The sequence below is a fragment of the Rhynchophorus ferrugineus genome, unplaced genomic scaffold, assembly GCF_030347505.1.
Source record: "Rhynchophorus ferrugineus isolate W39M unplaced genomic scaffold, kcgeb_rfMv2 rfM1, whole genome shotgun sequence".
NCBI classification, from domain to species: domain Eukaryota; kingdom Metazoa; phylum Arthropoda; class Insecta; order Coleoptera; family Curculionidae; genus Rhynchophorus; species Rhynchophorus ferrugineus.
This window is the reverse complement of record NW_027472580.1, coordinates 75,549,782-75,571,911: the sequence shown is the minus strand read 5'-3', so window position 1 is coordinate 75,571,911 and position 22,130 is coordinate 75,549,782. Positions and strand designations below refer to the sequence as shown.

The following is a 22,130-nucleotide window of genomic DNA, read 5'->3' as shown; positions in this document are numbered from 1 at the left end:
TTTTGAAAAAGAAAATTAAAGATAATCGAAGTGATATTTCTATTAATTTATACATTAATATTAGTAATTAACTATTAATTAGGTTTTAATTACTTGAGCACATTATATCACATACATACCTTCTTTTATAAAGAAAATTGATTAATTAAGTCAACGCAGGCCTTGTAGAAAAAACCCTGTATAGGAAAAATCAATTGAACCGGTCAAGTTATCAGGGCAGCAAAGCCGGCCCCATTTATATTTGCATTGGTCCTAAAGGTCCGAACGTCAACGAAACGGTTCCGACAATGAACGAGTGATCAGGATACCACAAGAGAGGAAAGAAAAAGGAAATCTGTTTAGTGCTGGACGGAAAAGGGATATCGGGCATGATGTAGACGGCCCGCGCCAACGAAAAAGAAACGAATGCAGTTACATGGGCGCGGGCGGTCCATATCCAGTTGAAGGTCAAAAAGGCAACAAATTAAATGAATCTTACTCAATAATTATTTATGTGTATACATTATACATACATAAACACAACAATTTCTTCTTTGAACACAACAAGTAAAATGTAAAAGTAAAATATAAAAATATAGGTACAAAACGGGTCCTAAAACCATCGCAAAAGAAGAAACATCGAACATAAACGTTTAAAATTATTTTGTACAATGATTCTGCCGTGAAAATTTCCGGTCCGAATTGGCGTGGCAATTCGTCATCAATTTATTAATGAACATTTTTTTATCTGACAGATAGAGAGATATATAGAGCGAAAAAGATAGAGAGAGAGAGAGAGAGAGATAGGGGAGAGAAACAAATATCGTAATAATCCTAAATCGAACTATATTATATTTACAAGATTTTCATTCATCTTTTTGTTTCGTTAAAAGGATTACAAACTTATACAGTGTGAGACAAAATATCAAATAGTTTGTAACCCGGTAACTGAAATAGTGTTATGAAGAAAATAATAAAGGATCTCAAATTCATATATTTTATAACATTAAGCAGAACAAAAATTTATGTCGAGCACTATTCCTTCACAAAACTATTCCAAATCGTACAGGCATATACAGATTCCGTGCCTTGGGCTACCAACTAACACTATACAGGGCGAAATTAAAAAAAGTTAGTTAATATATATATTTTTATCTGGGATTTAGATACTAGTCTAGGTTCGAAACAGTTGAAAACCCAGGCTTTCCTGGCGACAATATGAAATAGTGTTGTGAAAACATACTGTGATTGATATCCAAGAGTTTCATCGTTTGTTCCACAAGTAGGGAATAAACCAATAAAACAATATGTAGAAAAATAGATTAAATATTATTTTCTTTAGACACTATTTCAGATTTTCTTATTAATAATAACCGTCCCTGGACATTGGACAAAATAGTCTATTTTTAAGGATTTCTTTAAAGTTAGTATATAAGTTTATCATTACAGTAAAATTCGGTTTTCTAGAGAAGGTTCTTTTCTCTTAATATATTACAAATATTTTGATGACAATACATTTAGCGGTACGACTATACCAAAAATTACAAAAGAGAACAAATCGGGCAATTAACAATTTAGACGCTCAGTTCAACCAACTTATCTTCCGTGTTCTTCTTGTTCATTTAGATCTAAGCTAAGTTGGTCAAGGTGGTGTAAGAAACGATATTAGGAAAGCTATATAAAAGATATACAGGTACCTAAGAAATAATATTTACAATTTTTATGGAAACGTAAAATAGACGAAAACAGACAACTTAAATAACAGAAAAATATGGCAGATTTTCAAGCATTCTATACCTTTAATAATTTACTATACATTTAGACTATATAGGCAACACTGATTACATTTTTCATTTTTTAACATACCAAATAATTATCAACTAACGACACGATATATGTACATGTTTAAGTCTTAATCCTACATCATTATCCATCCTCATCTTTCTTAAACTAGACTTTCTTAATACTCCATCGAGAACATCCTCTAACTGTTATAATACAGTACTGGAATTTATTTAATGCCTTTCTGACAACATCTCACTTTTAATTGATGTACAGGAAAAACAAAGTAAAAAATAAAACAGAGAGCTTTGTAAGTACAAAATTGCACCTATTACAAAAAAAAACAAAGTTAACAACACAATTAACTACTGTTAGGAAATAATTTTAAAATTATTTCCCTAGGATAAAAAAAATACTTTTTGAGCGTGCCCTTTTTCCAAAAAAAAACAAATTTAATTTCGACTTCCACCGATAATGAAACACCAAAGTCCGATTGCCATTTGGATATTTCATTCACTCTAAACAAGAAAAAGAGACATATTTACTACTAAATTCATTTAAAATCTATGTATCAGATTGGAAATTTTTAGTGCTTCGTAACACCACTGACAATTTGCACAAGCCCTGTCAAAAGTCTGTCGGTTTAATATTCCTGCTGATATCAGCAGAAACACAGTTCATAATATTTACTAAAACATAACGCCTATTAAAATTAAAACAAAAATATTATAACGTTTCCCTTTCTTTGGCACAGCAAAGAACAAAAAAAAATTAATACCAAAAAATGAAACTAGTCTAATTCGGGGGTAGGAAAATGTCGTTGAAGACCCTCCGCTGTTTTGAGTTTTTCTTTGTTACCCAAAATCATCAAATAAAATATCTGCGTGACTCGCACGAACCATTTCTTGGGCGTTTAGGTGGTCAAACCATGTGGAGGACCGAGCACAACCCCCGAAAACCCCATAGGTCACTGATGATGTTTCAAAGTCCCGTTGGCCGAAACGTGGTGAGTACCGAGGTGGTGCTGGCTGTGCAAGTGACCAGGATGGTGATGGTGGTTTTGGTTGTTAGTAGCGGAGTTGTTGTTGTTCTGTTGTTGCGCGGCCTGTCTCTGGGAGTTTTTTTTGTTCTTCATCCGTCGATTCTGGAACCAGATCTTCACCTGGCGTTCGGTTAAGTTAAGGTTCCGTGCTAGTTCCCACCTTTTCTGTTTGGACACGTAGGCGTTGAAGAGGAACTCTTTCTCCAGCTCGAGCGTCTGGAATTTTGAGTAAGGCTTGCGTTTCTTGCGCACGGTCACCTGACCGGTCCACTCCAAAGGATTGGCGCTGGTGCCACAAGGAACACTGACACCCATCGAACCCAATGAACCTGCAATCATAAAGAGAAATGGATTTAGTGTCAAGCGGCAGTAAAACATAAACAATGTCTTTAAACAGATATAAAATGTTTAAAGGCTTTTATTGGGTTTATTTGCATTTCATATTTAACCTAATAAATCATCGCTAATAAAGCAGAACCAAAATTTTATTGCTGTAGAATTGGGTACTATAAAACCGAAATTTGATTTATTCATTAACAAATAATAAAATTAAATTAATGCAAACATCTGCGTATAGGCGCTATTCCAATTTAATTTTTTTCATAAACTAGCTCGCTCGCCTACACGGTTTTTTATATACTTATCGATTTTGGTATCATAACAGACCTCCAAACCATCCGGATTTAGTGTCCCTTTTACTGATTTCAAAAAATAATTCAGCCGAAGTCAATGTTTTAATTCTGCTTCTAAAAATCGTATATTTAAGGTCTTAACAAGGCATATCACAATAGGCCTTGGAAAGTGCGTGACGACAGTCAGTCAGCTGAGCGTGAGGGTCATGTGATCGAAGACAGAAGTGACGTCACGCGTCATCGAGATGTTATGCTGGGTCGTTAAACCGACGCCGCTTGGAAGAGATGCCTTTTTGGGGTGCAAAGGACCTATTACGGTGTTGCCGGCGATATACACTTTTTATTTCTAATATATCCAGTTTCGTGACAAAGTGACTAACCCTTCCAGAAATGTGAGCGAAGCAGGCCTGTAAACACCCGAATATTACTGAAAGTATTTAGTAAAAAAAAATCGATGTATTTTATTAAAATTACAACGTTGCCACATTAAAAAAATATCATTAAAATAAGGAACAAGTTAAAATAAAAACAATTCTGGCTATTTTTTTAATTATTACATATTAAAATTGTCCGTCCCAATTAAAATACTGCAAAATATGGCAAATAGTGTCACTTCGGTTAGTTGGAAATGCCAGGTAAACGCAATTTTATATAAAATATCATTAATTTATCTCTAGTAAAGTTCAGTCGAATAACAATTAACCTAAAAGCATTGTTGTGTCTAAAATTTAATATTAATTTAATTAAATCAACGAAGAATATATGAATGGACTCCGTTTGCCTTTCGCATATAATAACCATAAAATCAAGAAGTATATTGAATCGGTTTGAATAGAAATTTGTTTAACATAAAAATTAAATAATTGCGTTTTATAATTAATGTAAATGGAAAAATAATCCTCCAATAGTCTTGTTGGTTCTAATTATAGAAAAATGAAGAAGAAAAAGAGTAAAATTGGTTTTGTGTTAAAAATCAGATACTTAATGACTCATTTAATTTATCAAATAAAATATGAATTAGTATTATAATTATATTTAGATGATAATATTTAAAGAAGCCGGCTTGGTGGTGCAGTGATAAAGGCGATAGGACGGTCCTCCTACTGTTGCGATAGCCGCGGGTTTAAATCCTGCTGGGGCATAGTCGTAAATTTATGTTTGTGACTGTTTAAAAGTGTGTGATTGTTCTAGGCAAGAGTGTAAAATCCGACACGAAAAATGATCCCAGTCACGCTAGTAACCAGGCTGGGTAAGACCGGATGACTTCTGGGATGATTTCTAAAGTTGATCACTCACTAGTCGGTAGGCTTAATACTGAGGACCGTGCTTCGGAGCCTACGTTAAATTTTAGGCCCAGTCCAGATAAACCCATAGTTGGTAAAAGGAGACTTTAATATATATATATATATATATATATATATATATATATATATATATATATATATGATATTTAAACAATTTTAATAGTATATTAATTTCGCTGTAAAATTGATGTTCTAACCAAAACATATAAAACTTAATTAATTAATATTGAATAATATATAATTTATATTGTAATTTGAATCATTTAGCTTCTACATATGTATTTTAATAACGATGTACATATAATATATATCCTACATATTTTATTTATATAATGTAAAAGAATATATAATCAGAATTACATGAATAATGTTAATATTACAATTAGACTTTTGCATATTTTGATTGAGTAATACCATGCTTATATCACCAATTAAAACAACAAGATAACAAAGGAAGAAATTTATATGTATAGTACATTCCAATTAACGTTCAACATTCTGATAACAATAATCCTGCTAGACAACAGTGTGTTAAAAAAATTAACTTGCAGATAAGTTGCCCGGCGCAATAAATACGACTTTGACAGTAACTGAATATAAAGTAACCCGAAAAATATTTAAATACACAACTGAAAGAGTGTCATTGGTTTTTCGATGGCTGTAGTACGTTTACACTTTTACTATGCCATAAAACTGACCTTAGCCATAAAGTGTGTTCAATCTTCTTTACTTAAACTGAAGATAATTATGACACTATTTCTGTTTACTCATTCGTTGTTCGCTTGATTTATTTCATTGTGCTTTTTTTCAATTCCACATCGCCGACATTTTATTGCCTCGTTGATATTGATAATATCGTCATGACCGTAGGAAAATCTTTAAACAAATACGTCTAATTATTATTATTCGCAGAACAACAATTACAAAAAAATTGTTATCAAAATTTTCTGATTAGGTACTGCTTCTATTTAACATAAGGAACATTTTGTTCTGATTGTTACTAAACAATAGATAATTCAAGATAAATAAGCCATTATTTATTTCTGTTAACCGTTAATATGAAATAACTTTAATCTGGTTTTAAATCAAACACTTCTTTAATAAAGTGTTGTTTATATTTTACATAATATTTAAATTGTATTAATATTAACACTTATAATTTGATTAAATAAAAAACATATATTTGTTATAAAATTAGATACATTTCGAATTATTGTTTATCTTGAAAAAGTTTTTTGCTTTGGAATAATTATTCTTACAAATATAAAATTCTTGAAATTTAAAAAGACCTATTTTAAATTCTATTTTAAAGATATATAATTTTTAATCCGGCTGTACAACGATGCCACATTATATATCAATCAGAAATGTCTATGACTGGGCTGAAAAACATATAAATCCAACAATATTATTACGAGCTAGCGTCTACAATTGATTGATTTTAAAAATCTAAAAATATCAAGCTGACCGAATGCGTGTCTTATACTCTTGAAAGAACAAATAGACATTAACCAGTGTTTACAGATACAGCGAAAGAAACGGCAATTTCGAACGGAGGGACTCCTCGGTATTCGGACGACCCATTCGGGAAGATCGTGTTCGATCTATAGCAGTTTTTGTGCCAGTCCTGCCATCTAGCGTGCGCCAGGTCAATTACGCCCGGTCTGCTAGGATGCGTACAATTACGCGGGTTAATTTAATTTTGTTTTCGAGTTAGAACTAAAATGAAGAGGACGGATGGTGAGGAGGTGAGTTAAAATAACGTATAGTAGTGATAATATTTTAAAGAAAAACTTACCTGGTGGTGGGTACGGTGTGGAGGGTATCGGATCTGGTGCTCCATAACTCCCGAGACCATAGCCTCTGTCGTGATGGGAGAATCCGCTTTCGACGGCTCTCCCCCTGTCCTCCGTAGGTGTTAGGTAAGGTGCGTCGACGTGATGTCGCGTAGCACTTGGATAGGGCGAGTTATAAACCCCGCACCATCCGGTGCTGAACGACTGGTGGCACGACGAGGGTACCGAAGGATCTCCCGCAGCGCCACCCCGATTGTATTTGTACTCGGGGGTGGCGTTGGAGGCTGTGGCGGCAGGTGACCAGAAGGGAATCGGCGGCTTGTGGTCGCGACTCCCGTTCGGTTCCGGCAGGTTGTAGTACGTGGGGTTACTGTACTGGTGATTGAGCCCGACAGCTGGTTCAAAGGCGGTACCCCCATGGGGATTGTCCGAGGGCGAGTACGACCAGTGGTTCTGACTGTGCCTGATCACGCTGCCATCGGTACAATCGCCGTATCCTCCTGAGGTCAGTCTTTTGGCGGGAATGTGGAGAGGTCCGGCCGAGCCGCTGTTGCTGGTCACGCTGGCCGGCGAAGAACTGGAGGTCGCCGAGGTGGTGGCGGCTGTCGGTGGAGCCGCAGCCGGAGGGCTCGTCATACCGCTGGTGCCGCTCGGGGTGGCCGCGGTTTGCGGAGCCGGAGGCGGGCTCTCTTCGTACAGACCACCGTTCATCATTGACCACCAGGTCACCCCGGTGGAGGAACCCGCGGCTGATGCTGGTGATGGCCCGGGCGGGTGCACCACATGATCGTAGAGGGTAGGCGCGGCGCACGCCACGGGGTCCGCGATGGTGGCGACGATGGTGTCGATGGAGGTTCACAGCGTAGAAAGTCCAGGTAGCGCGGACGTCGACGACCGCCAGATGGAACGATTATGAAAAAGAAACAAGAAAAAGCACCCAGATCAGTTTCAATGTCTTTAAACACATTTACCGCAGACGATCTCCTCAATAACTAAGCGATAACGACGCGTCCAGCTCGACACGGTCGCGCATAAATCAAGACGGCGATGCGGCGGCTTGTATATTATCAAAACAAGCAGGAGAAAAGAGTGTAAAAAAACTTTACGGTCAGTAAAATGTTTTATTAGCCAAACGGTCGCCAGCAGCAACAGTGGTGATATATAGTTGCTTCGGTCCAGTCACTGGTCAAGTTAAGCACATTCACTTTTTAGAGTCTAAATATTTTCTCGCTGGATAGCAAAAAATTCCTGTTGTTGTTCTGAGGAGCGATCGAACTCGAAGAACGCGTAAGCGATGCGGAGCGCGTAGTGACATGAACTATTCCGCGTACAGTTGCCGACTGTCGAGCCACGCGACTTAGCGAACATACACTGAAAGCGTATACGTATCGCGGCTGTCGAACAACTCGGCTGCGAGCGACGACGCGCGTGCGATCTAGCGACGGTCTGGGGAAACGCGACGGAGATACGTGGTCGCCCCGGTCAAGAAGCGACCTACGCCTTCCACCGCCCGGTCGCCCCCGAACAAGCGACCCACTTGTGCCGTAACGCGCTTACCACTGCGGATTTGTTCTCACCCGCTTTCAAGCGCGTTTTGATTGAGTCGTCATTGGCTCGGAGGACCACAATTTTTTTAAACCACAATCTGTTCCATTAATAATTGCTGGTGATAATTAAATCATTTATATGTGCATCTCTACTACATAATTATTTTTTTCTTTTTTTTTCTTTTTATTAATTTATTATTTCTTATCATTATTTTATTTTCTGAAACTGAATATTACTTGTTTGTGTCAACTACAGTTTCTTCACTATTATTTCTTGCTTCGTATTTTAAACAGTTAATTATAAACTAGCAAGTAACTCTAAATAACTGCAAATAGGTAAATTAAAACTTAAATCTTTATATTTAATTTGAGTTTTCACTGTTATTATGATTTTTAAATATTTTTTTCATAAGTGTTGATGAACATATTATTTTCTTAGTTTTGTAAAACCACTAAGTATATATTTTTTTCAGTATTTATTTAATATTTTTGGCATTTAACTTTTTTTTGTTCGAATCGCAGTTTAAACTTCATTTATCATTTGTGGCTTTGAATGTTAAAAGATTAATTATCATTTGCCAAATTAAAGTGTTCTTAAAACAATTGTTTTAAAGTTATTTTAAATAAATAAAGATAAACTGTCTTTTTATTTATGGTAATGTGAGTTTCCATTTGTATTATGATTATTTAAAAATATGTTTGTTTCACCAATTCATCATATTTTGTAAGAAAATATCAATTAGTGTCTTATTTCTGTAAAATCACTTCTTAGTATATTATTTTAAGTATTTATTTAATATTTTGGCATTTAACTATACTCTTTATTGCTCCACAGTTTAGACAACTCTATTATTCGCTGATTTGAATGTTAAATGATTAATTGTAAATTGCCAAATTATATGTCCTTAAATTTATTATTTTTTACGTTCTTTATTTATTAATTTATGCCATCTAAACCAAAAATATAGTTAAATTATAGTTTCTGAAATATTTTTTTTCTAATAAATGTTATGTTTTATCAAAAAACCAAATGAAAATATTACTTTCTTAGTTTTGTAGACACATTTCTGAGTATATTTTTCTACTTATTTAAACTTTTTGACATTTAACTATACTGCTTTTCGAAATGGGGTTTAAATATATTTATTATGCATGAATAAAACAAAGCTACCTTTATTTACTAATTCCAGTTAATAGTTTATATGGTTATAATATGATTTTTAAATTTTTACCTTTTAAATTTTACATTTTTATGAAAATCCAGTGAAAATATTATTTTCTTAATATTTTTGACCTTTAACTATATTGTTTTTTGAAAATCTAATCGAAATTTAAACATATTTTTATGTTTCTTAGAATTTTCATTGACTCGTAAATCGCCAAGTTACGTACTCCTGAAACATTATTTTAAAGTAACTGTAAGAAAATTAAATAAAACAATTTTTATCTTTTATTTTCAGTTTTCATTTCTATTATTTCTTTGATTTTTCTCAGTGTTTTACTCCATCATATATTATTATTTTAAGAAAATTAAATGTAACTGTTAGCCTCCTCATTTCTTAAAAGAAAATCTTCTTAGAAAGATTTTTTTTTAAATATATATTTTGATATGTTTCTGTTTTTGCATAAGTTTTTTTATTATCAACAATACATGTGGTTTTAGACTCTTTAAACCAAAGACATATGATTAAGGCATTTTATGGGATTATTTTTATGTAATTATCAATTAAATTTTGTAGACGTAGATTGTTTTAAACTAGTGCTGTCTATATCCTGAATACATCTCTTGCAAACAAATAATTGATAATATGCTATGTTGGCTACATTTATTTTCATAATATAATTAATCTCATTTTACAGATGAATGTAATATCATTTTCTATCACTTTCTATAACTGTCGTATATACTTGCATATGGATATGGATTTTAATTATGTCAACTCCTTGTTCTTATATGATAACTGGGCCTACTGGCTACCAAATGGCGAGTGACCGACTTAGAGATCATTCCCGAATACATCCGGCCTTACCCATCTTTGTTACCGGCGTGACTGGCGTTATTCCTTATCGGGTCTTGCACTGTTATCTAGACTTTCATAATTACAAACTATGCCTGGGGCGTAGACTCAATTCAAGACTCATGGGACTCAAACTCACGACTATCTGAATAGTAGAACATAATAACCATTATGCTATCAAGGCTTTATTCATTTCGTATTTCTATTATTCAACTTTCACCGTTGGCAAAATAAACTACGTTATATATTAACAATCGTATATATTTATATAAAATGCATAATAGGTATAGTTTTGCTAATAATAGATTTCATATTTTCTTTATTCAGTGTTACTTTACAAACCAAATTCAACAATTGTAGACTGAATAATCTTTGGAGAAGACCACTAGTTACAGTTGGATTCATATTTCAAGTCTTGATAGTTTTCTTATCAATGAAGCATAATTTTTACTTATCTAGTAAAATATTTTCCCATATATATAATATTATACCCTAGTTTTAATAAGAAAAGATAATTATTGCTGTGCATTGTACCATTCTAAATTTCAGATGTTTTATTGTGTTATATTTAGTGATTTTATGAATTATATAGTAATATAATTATATAATATTTAAAGAGTTATGTTTCAATATTATTTTATTTTAATTTATATCGTTTTTATTCAATAAAAAAATGTTTCCACAATTGCTAGTTAAATATTAAATAGACAAGGGCCAAACTTATGCATTATTTCACTTGAATTTCAATTTCCAGTTACAATGTCACCAAAGCGCAGATGTCTTACGTTTACAAACTTTTCAATTCATACCAGATCTGCGTAACTCGACTTTGTAAATACGTTTAGTTTAAAGTAAAAGTATCCATTTCAAGAAAACCTTTTTGTTTGCAGACTTTTATTGGTCGCCTGATGTCTGGGCGATAATCGTTACATTTTGCCAATTCAATGACGCCACTAATTCTCTCATCGCTTGCACCAACGAACAGCATGGATCAGGTAAATACAGAAGGTCCATAATAAATTCGTCACGACTAATCTGTGAACGTTCGGTAGCAATGAACAGTTTTCAATGGGAATTATTAGGGGAAATAAAACGAAATCATAAAATTTTATGGTTCTGTTTGAAAAATAGTACGATAGCCACAGGTGGAATCTTAAAAATTCTCGATCTAAATATGTTTAGTTAATATACATGTGTTAAGTCGCAATGACTATTATACAATGTACGTTTGCAGTTGTGGTAGTCATTTTATTTTGAAAGTTATTTTAACTACTCGAGTAGCAATTAGCGAAATATTTCGTTTGGTGTAAATGCACATATTATTGATAAAACGTACATAATTGGTTGAATGTTAAGGCAAACATTGTCGTTGCGATTTGAAAACAATTAGCGTTATAACTTTATTTTATTTTTAAATTACTAGAGCAAATTTTGTCATTTAAACGCTACAGTATTATCCATTGTTCATTATTTATATCTTACATGTTTTTCAAAAACAAAATATGGGGAAACTTATAACGATAATTTTGTAATAGAATATTTAACATTTAAATTAATTACCATTCATTTATATTGATGAACTTTGTAATTTTTTATTAAAGCATTAGCGCAAATATAAGTTTTCAGCATTTGACATCAAGTTCATCAATTGAGCAAAATTGTTACAATCAGCCTATGTTACAGGGAATGCATTTGGGTTGAACCCTAAAAGCTTCAGGCAGACGCAAATTTTGTGAAAACTTATTTAAATATAAAAAATATTTTATAAATCTTCATCTTCTTAGATAATTGTTTTTAATTTAAATTAAATTTAATCTTCTTAATCTTTTCTCTGTACACCATAATATCAAAAGGTGGGTTTGATCTGACTGTCATAGAGCTGATAAAAAGCAATATCTAGAGATAGACAAATGATTTTTGGCATTTAAATATCTTGATTTGAATAATAGTTAAACTAAAGCAACTTTGTTAGTGTACAAACTATATAATGACATTATGAATATATTTTTTTAGACTTACGTAACATCTCTTTACCCAAGTTATAGCTGAATCTTTACTATTTGCCATATTAAAACAATTATTATAATTTTACTATAAATAAATAAAATTATATATTTTAACACACATAATTGTGAATCTGTGCTTTTTTTTTTAATTAATACTTTTAAAAATATTATATAATTTAAGGAAATTCAATGAAAATGTTTATGTTAGTATGAGTATGTTTTTTAATGTATTTAATACCTTTATAGTGTAACTTTATTGTTCTCTGAATGGTGATATAATCTGAAGAGACTGGGTTTGAATACAATTTATATAAAGCAATTTTAAATAATATTTTAAATATTAGATATTTTAATATAGTAACATATGTGTTCTGTAAAATGTAAATTGTATGTATGTAAATTATGTATTTTCATTGGTTGATCTGGCTGTCAGAAAGATAAATATTGTTATAAAGTGAAACAAATTTGTGTCAATATAATGTCACAGATACTAATACCATAATATCAAAAATGTTAAGGCATGTGTTTATTGTACCATGTTACTAATATATATAAAAAAATATCCAATTTCGTTGAATGTTTCAAAAAACTGTGTTGATAAAGGTTTGACGTGAAGTAGATTACAACACTACGTAATTCGAAACTGTATCATTTCACTGGTTCTTTCCATTCTAGTGCAATAAATATATCTCGAAGAGGCGTGGTCATGTTTTAAAACCAATTTTCTTGAGTAGGCCCAGTCATTAGACCTTTTTAGGGTCCCAGACGATAGTCTAAATCTAAGAAAATGAAATTTTGCTCGATAGGGGATCAAGCCGACAGACTTGCGTTTGCGTAATAGATAGCGTATATGTTTATTTGACCTTTTCGACTATCTAAAGCTGTTTTCTCAAAATTAAAAAAGCAGAAGATCTTTATCTTAGAACGTAAATATTTACCTTGAAGATGATAGTATCTTTTTGTTTAGACGACTTGCCAGAACTACTGGATAAATTATATTTTACAATATCTTATATAATAATTTGAGATCTAGTATTCAGTTTTGGAAATAAATGGATGAAAAACTAATTAGATACAAATTATTTAAATATTTTCTTTATCCAAGGCATTAAACGCTAGGCTTATCAAGAATGCCGTAATATAACATATGTTTGAGTATGTCTAAACAATTTGATGTTTTTAATGTCTAATAAATTAATATTCTGATTAAAATAGTTTAAAATCGTTTTAATTTTTTATAATTCAATAGATCATTTCAAAAGATGAATAACTATAATAAAAATTTTGACATCTTAATTTCTGGGGATCATAAAATAACACTTAACAGCTAGTATAAATTTGTCATTAAAATATCAGTTACCTAAGTTATAAATATGATATATTTTGCAAACCCAAAGTTGCTTTTAGTTGTTTAATGCGAAATTATAAATGAAATCGAAGCCAGTTGGTTAATATGATAATAGGATTTTTATTAATAATTTAGGCAAAAGATAAAGAAATCGCTTTATTAGATAAATAATGACCAATAACACTACAAAACAGAAATATTTATAATATAGGATTTTACAAACACCATTTATTCCATCAACTTTAATATATTTATTGCAATAAACCCATATTTTTTTGATGGTTAATCTACACTGTTGATTACTACTCCATTTCCTAATGTTTGAATCTACCTCTCTAGGGTAGTTCCTAACTCCCCGATTGATAAATATCATTTTGTATGAAAAAATATTTCTATTTTTTTTGGGTGATAAGAATTAACGGCCAGTGGGAGATAAATCTGGGAAATAATCTGGTTATTGAAACAATTCCTTACTTTACTGCTCTGATTTTAGTTGTCTGTTTTAGTAGCAAAATATTTTTAATAAGAAATAACTCACTACCTTATTGAGTATGATTAAGTTATGCCTAAAGAGTTACAGAAAAGAGTTATCGAGAGCGAGAAGTATGAGTCGTGAAATCTTATTTATAATACAAATAGAAGTAATCATTTCTATTTCTAATTTTGAATCAGAATACTCTCTAATAAAGCGTACTACTCCCATCAACTGTGAAATGTATATATATATATATATATATATATATATATATATATATATATATATATAAATATATATAAGTGACAGGACAATGTAAGTTCTTCACAGGCAGCCCAGTTCTATGTTATAATATTCCTATGCTGAAATCGATCAAACCAATAAAATTAACCATATATCACTTGGCATTTCACGGAAAAGGAATTATTAATTTATAAATATTATTTAACATTCATATTATAAGAATCACTTTCCATTGAGATTATTCAACGTGTATGTTATGTATCAAGAATTGCTGGGATCTAAATCTAACGAATAACAGGGATAGTTTTATCTTCTTCAGTAAAACCGATGTTTCTTGACGAGTTATTATTCAGTTCAATAATAATATTGGTATATTAATTTAACAAGTTGCCCTCTTAACTTTTCTTAACCATGAACTCAATTTTAAAATTTAAGTTTCGTTATTTTGTGCCTATGATAAAATATTAAAATAGTCGCTAGGTTTTAGTTGTATTGTTTTTTGAATAGATCTTTTTATAGGAACTTTTTTATAGGAAAAATCTAAATAATCCTTTTGAACAGCAAATATGATATTTTGATTATGATTTAAAATATGATTTTTAAATGGGACGATTTTATTTTGAAACAAGTAGATGTTCTAATTAATATAAATTAACTAATAAACAAAACCAACTTTAAATAGGACGTATTTGACATTAAAAAAGTTGGTGATAAGAAGCTTCCTAGATGCGGAAATATATAGGAGGCTAAAGCCGTCCCCTCCAGCTTCGAGACCATTCAAGTTTTCAAACTTTCCCTCCGAACGCCGACAACCTTGATTCCATCGTTTCCCCCCCACTACCATTGCCCGTTCCAATTTAAGCCCCTGGTAAGCTGGCATGGCTGCCAGCGCGACTCGCCGTATCGTAAAAGGCAACACTGCCTCGTCCAATATGCCGTTAGTGTCGGTTGGTATAAGACACCCCCATAGTTAGGGCGGAGGAAGCGAGCTATGGAGCGTCGCCGTCTCTGTCGCACTCGCGGCGGATCTTATCCGCAAGAGGATCTTTTATATGGAAGAAGTTGGCGTTACGTACATGAATCGGAGCGGGCCTTCATGACGTGGGTAGAAATGACGAATTTCGGGGAAAGCCTGTTTTTTTTTCGGATATTTTCCATGCAAATGGGCGAGGGGAATTTATATCTCTAGTACAGTGCGAATTTTTCTTTTGTATTGTTCATTTCGCTAATTTCAGAAATATGCCAACGAAAAAAATTCCTTAAGAAAATCGTGTGGAATAATATTTTTTTATATAGGACTATAAATTAGTTTTAAAAGTCTTTTTTTTAATTTGTTGTAAAGTTTTGTTGTGAAAAATCGGTGCAATATATTTTAATCTATGTATTGTTATCGAGAGCCGCTATATTTTCTCATCCTTCATTCTTTTTTCTCTCTCTCATTTTTTGGTATTTTCATACGAAGTAAAGGGCTGCTCAATGTCGGAACTATCAGTAATCAAAGTAGCACTTCACCGTTTAATATTCCCTACTATTTGTTTACTTTGTCTGCAACATGTGATCGAGAGTTGTCATTCCGAAGAATAATATGTTTACACACATATTCATGAGTTCATTCGGGTCCCAACCTACGATTGGGATAGTCGCAGGTTCGAATCTTGCTGGGCACGGCCGTAAATATATGTTTGTGATTGTTTAACATTTGTGGTGGTCCTTAGGTAAGAGTGCAAAATCCGATAAGGAGAATGATCCCTGGCACGCCAGTAACCAGGGAGGGTAAGACCGGATGTCTGCTGGGATGAGTTTTAAGTTGGTCACTCGCCAGTCGGTAGGCTTAATGCCGAGAATCGTGGTTCGGAGCCCAAGTTAAACTGTAGATCCAGTCCAGATAAACCCTCGTTGGTAAAAAGAGACTTTACAAATTAATTACATAATTTACAATTAAAATATATATAAAAAAATAATACCAAATAATAATAAAAACTTGAAAACCAATAGTCACATGTTGAAATTGATGGATCATGGCTGCCATAAGATTGAGAGATGATTTTCAGCCAACTTTTTCTTAAAACAGAAGTAGAAAATAAAACTTTCTACAAGTGCGATATACTCTGTATAAATTCTCAGATATTCAGTTCATTACATTAAAAAATTTTGTTTGTTCACGCTTCAACGAAATGGCACATACTGAAAAGTGAAGCTTCTCAGTGATGCTTTAATAAGTAGGTTACAAATGTACACGATACGATTTAATACACAGTAACATGATCTGTTGTAAATCCTTTAAAATTAATAGATATACTTATATTTTAATAGAGACCTTCTAAATTTGACTCTCCTAACCCTTCTGACATATTTGATTCCAACTTCTTGGATTTTTTCCTATATATTGCTTTATAAAATATTTCGATCTTCCATATAATTCTGGCCTTAATATAATTTTCCTGGATTTATTTACTTTCTGTTATTAAATATTTGAATGAATTTACTTATTCTATCCTTATAATTTTTATATTTGTTTATTCTGGTTCTGCCATCATCATCTGCCAAATCTCCCTTTGATTTACTTCAGTAAATTCTCTTAGTACTCCGTGTTCCGTTTTTTAGGGTTTTCTGTAGCTGGTATATATTATGTGGTGTTCTCAGTACTTATTTAGCAAAGCTCCTTCTGACAATTTCTTTATAAATTATATAGACAACGTTAGGTCTAAATTTCCTACTTTTTTTTGTAAGTTAAATTTAATTTTAGCATTTTTAAGTTGCTAAAGAAATTTTGTTCGTGGGATACCTCCAAATGGTTATGGCTAAACAATAATATCAAATGTTTTGTTTATATATGTTTTTGTTATATTTTATAACAATCACGATCCAATATTCGTAAAAGGAGATCCAGTTACTCACACAGCCTAAAAACAAATCACTAAAACAAGTGAATAAAGTACAAATTGTATGCTCCATCTGATTTTTGTCTTTCGTTAGACTGGAGATTGTAGGTGTTATTTAATTTTTTGAACGCCTTCGTAAAATCAATTTAATGATACGATCTATAAATTGGGATCGTTGAATAAGTATATAAGTAATCAACTATGATGACGAGTAAAACAGAATTTCTCAAAAATACTTTAATACTGATATTCTTAAACCAAGATGTACATTTACTTGTAACTTTAAATATTTTCAAAATATTATCAATGGCTAGACATTTTTTTTCTCCCAATTTCAGATTCTATTTAACTGATATGTTCAAACTAAAAATAGAGATATTTAATAAATTCATATGTTCTAATCCGTCTGTAATATTGACCATTATCACATGAAGTCCTGTAAATAACGCATGAAACCTTCCTGCTTAAGTGCTTCTTTATCGGAATTCATGGAATTAGGTTTCACTATCAGTTAATTCTTCGAGCATCAAGAGAAGTCAATATCGATCTCCCACGATGGTGTGGTATAAGTTCCAAATTACTTATCTTGTTCAGTTAACAAAGGTTTTTTATGTCAACTCCCAGGTTTTTACAAAAATTATATTTATTTGCCGAAATGCCAATTGCAGAGAAAGAAAATAATAAAATAGAAAAAGAAAATTTTAGCAGTTTAACCAAAATGATAAAATCATAGTATAGTTCTCAATATAACTAAGAAATTTAAAACCATTTTGTAGAATGGATTTGGAATTCACCTTTATGAATGACCAACTGAACAAAGGAGATGATAATTAACTAGTACTAATCAAAGAAATAACAAAATTACTGTGACCGATTTAACCGTTGCTTCGTGGTTATGGTTTGGAACATTTTTTAATAATGGTGCGCACCGCGTTGATTTGGTACTAGGACCGTTACAAACGTTTGCCTACTTTTCCTTAATTGAGCTTAATTGATTTTAATTAAATCAAGATTATCCGTCGAAAATTGAATTAACACCGTTCGAATCTGGGTCAGACCAAACCCAAAACTATTTTGAATATAAAAGGAGACAGGAGAAAAAAAGGCGGAAAGTGTTTTCTATCGTCGAGGGGTCCGATCCCGGGGTCTGTTGCACCTATAAAAACTAATCCAGCCGGAAAATTGGTTCTGTCCCGAAGATACCAATTTGCGCCGGTTCCCTACCTGCATCCGCTATCCCCTCCCCATTCTATAAGACATCGAGGATTATAAAAATTACAAAAAAGACCAAATTACCAAAATGATAAGACCCCCTCGAGCGTAATAAAACGCAAATGACAGGGCTTTCAAAATCTCATTTGAGCTTAGAGTAATGGATCTACGTACAATCTTATCTGGCTAATAAGCTCGATGAAGCTCCTGGTACATGGAGAATACAGACAAATTTGATACAGAAATAGGATTTTCAATATATGATTTAATCAGTATTAAAACAGCTAAACAAAAATTAAGAAATTCAACATTTTATGTCATTGAACTGAAAAGAAAAAATGGAGCAACAAATATAATTAAAAATTAAATAAATATTTATAAAAAAAATAAAATTTAGATATATAAAATTATTTATAACAGTAAACAAAGCAATACCTAAAATGGAAAATGAATAAAAATACAGTAATAACATTTTAAATCAATATGTTACGTTGTAAAATTCGTAAAAAAACGATTCAGAGAGATATGATTTTAATACTTTTGATGAAACTTAATAATATTTTTATTAACAAACACTTAAGTAATAACATAATTACGCTTTTTTTCGTTTAACTTTAAGAAAAAATTAATAAAATTTAAATTGTATATGGAATGTTGCAATATCTTTTAGGATATTTTTTTTATAACTATAGCAAAAAAGAGGAACATTAGACAGTAGCTTCTCAAATTCCTTAACTTCTCTTATGAGAAAATCTTAAGGATTATTTACTAATGTTTACTAAGGTATCTTTTTTTGAAAATATATATTTTAATTTTATAAAGCTAATTAATAGTACATTTCAGCTTTTTATACTTATTATCGTACTATCATATGTATTAATCATATACAATAATAATTGAAAATATATCAACAATCGCAATATGTATGTGTATCAGAAATAATAAAAAAGATAGCATGTACATTATTAACATTAATGATTACAGGAAAGGATTATTTCATTATATTCATAAAATATGAACAGCCACAGTAAAAGGGACAATAGAACAAAAAAAGTGTTATTCTGGTCATAATTTTACTGTTCATTATGTATAATTACGTTTTATAGCAACAGTTGGTCTTATAATCAATTTTATATATTTTGGAATCTGTTTTACAGTAGTTCTTGTCCTAAAAAACGTAGATTACTATAAAAAAGTTGTTTTTAAAAACAAAATACTAAAATAATTGAGGATTTGATTTCGTTAAAAAATTTATAAATTGGTGCAAATTGATGTAATATTGTTTGATTGTTAGTTTTATATGAAAAGAAGGAAGTAATTGTTACATAGAAATAAAGGATCACAAAAGTTCTGTCCACGTTGCTCAATTATTTCAATATTCATTGGAATGTCCTAACTGGTTGCCCTTATTTACCAAACATAGCTCCATTAGGTTATTGTTACTCTCTTAGATACATAAAGTTTTCCATTCAGAGCGTATTTATTTACAGATGTAGAAATGTAAATTATAGAAATTCACATTATGATTCTAAACAATAAAAAATCGTTAAAATTAAATACCGTACCTAATATGTAATTTATTAATGAAATTCAAATATAAATTACGATGTTTAATAAAAACAATTAAGACCATTTTATGTGTGAAACTCAGTACGCAACGATCGAACCGGCCACTGAGTTGTTTTTGTTTTAATTTTCACGGTCGGTTGACGAGCCACAGAACAGACCAAAACCATGGCCCCTATAAAAATTCGAAATTTATTTGTGTTTTGATTGAGATGTTTCCGTTAGGCAGCCACTATGGAGATTTCGGGCCAGATACTAATCTAATTTATTTAACAAGCGGCAAAAGGCCAGATCGATAGATCGTCGAAGACGTCAGCGCACCTGTTAGTAGTATTTTTTAATTTCGACCGTTTCGTGGGGCGTCAAAGAACCTATGACGACTACGATGGTTTCTTTTAATAGGTAGGAGACATTTTTTATATGTAAAGTGCTTCTTTCCGTTCTGATGCATGGGCTGTCGTCGATCTTTTTTTAAGTAACATAACAGGGACTGATAATGTTAAAGGCACTTGTAAGAACTAATAAAAAATAATTTTATAAATTAACAAGTTCGACAGACATTAGGATTCTTAAAAATTAAAAATGAAAGAAGAAATAATTATATGAATAAAAATTACGAAATACAATTATATTTTTTGGACTCTAATAATAAACTGATAGATGCTATTGCTGAAATGCGATGAAGATACATCTGGTTGAAGGATGCGGGATGGGAAATTAATTCGCCTCTTTTGAATGGAATATTCAGGTGTTAGATAGGCACTATTATAGGCGCCTCTGGGAAGGACAAAATATACGAATTTTGCGGCTTTGTGGATCCTTTTTGAAAAAAGAACTTTTTGTATAAGCATGTGATAAAGTCCCGTATGTGGGTATTTCCTACAAAACATGGAATAATGCTCAGAGAGCTCAGAGCTTGTCTTAGAATTTTGTTTCACACTATTTAATGTTTCTCCATCTCTTGCGAAATTGATGAATTTGAATCAAGTGTTTGATTCAAGATTTTGATCTGATCAACAACCTATACAGCAAAACTTTGACCATTGGGTATATATAGTCTATTCAATGTATACATACGTCATCACGATATTTCAATTTGTAAATTCGTTTCATAATCATACAATATTTTCCTTCTAATTTTATTCTAGTTAGAAAAAGACACAATACTGTATGATTAGTTCGAACACGTAAACGAATGAGCTTGTCAAAATCGTCCGGTTGTCAGACGTACACAAAATTCAATTCAATTAATTAACTCTAGTTTTTAGATGTACTATATTGTTAAATTAAATTATGTTTGATAACATTTCTGTTTAATTACTTTATTTATATTGGAATTGAATTGTTAAAACCAAACTGAACTAAAATTCAGTGTTGATGCGGCAACATTACGATGTTCTGGCGTCACAAATTTAGATGTATGTTAGAGGTATGTACAAATTAACTTTGAATAAACTATGATATATGTGAATTTTACTAAATAAGTGAGTATTGAAGTGCGATGACGGGTTGATACGAAGTATGATATTGACTTTTTGAATGAAATATATTTTTATCGATGTTAAAAAGGGATTCTTAATATAATTTACTTTTAACCCAATGTTAGTCTCAGTGTTAGTGTCTAACTCATTTAGTCCACTGTTTTTTCAATTTTTGTATTCCTTCTATCTTTCCAAATGACCGTAATCTCTTACCACCAAGGTATATCTTCAGGAGTGCAAAATAGGTAATAGTCGCATGGACCTAAATCTGGATAATGTAATATAATGTGCATGTATGGATTTTAACAACCGTGCATTTTCATTATGGAACAACATTTTTTTATCAATATGAATAACACTTAACGCATTCCAAAAGGCTGTCACCGACAGACAAATACAAATTCTTTGACACATGTTCACCCAAGGAGCCCACTGTGTTGACTGTTCCTTGGTCTTTGATGTTTTGTAATGTATCCGTGCTTCGAAAGAGCACAAAAATGGTTTGATTGTGTCTAATTATCGCAAAGCATTCTTTTGAAGAGGTCACACGATTGCGCCTATGGTCGAGTGTAACAATCGCTGCATTCAATATTTTGCTGTACCCATTGCCTACAGCCTTAACTATCTCCCTTTTTGTTATTTTCCGGACGTCCAATATTAGTATATCGATTACGACCTCCTTTGGACAATCTGAACAATCGATCATTTGTGCTGGTACAACCCACAACGAAACTCAACCAGTTCTTCACCCTTGGAGCTTATGGTATAGAATCCCCGTAGTATTTATCAACCTTTTCTTTGATTTTGGGTGATAGAT

At 31.9% G+C, this 22,130-nt stretch overlaps 1 protein-coding gene across 3 annotated transcripts in view; it reads right to left on the bottom strand.

The window, feature by feature from the left end:
- Positions 1–468: 468 nt before the first annotated feature.
- Positions 469–22,130, bottom strand: part of Abd-B (Homeobox protein abdominal B) — a 261,108-nt gene continuing 239,446 nt past the window's right edge. For 2 of the 3 annotated variants that reach the window (XM_076410122.1, XM_076410111.1), the window contains exons 6-7: positions 6,538–7,290; positions 469–3,132 (exon numbers count right to left, since the gene is read on the bottom strand). In XM_076410122.1, coding sequence (XP_076266237.1) covers positions 2,729–3,132; positions 6,538–7,249 — 1,116 coding nt within the window. In that variant the 5' untranslated portion in view covers positions 7,250–7,290 and the 3' untranslated portion in view covers positions 469–2,728. Of the gene's footprint in view, positions 3,133–6,537; positions 7,984–22,130 lie in introns of those variants that run through there. The other variant, XM_076410134.1, reaches the window with a different exon arrangement.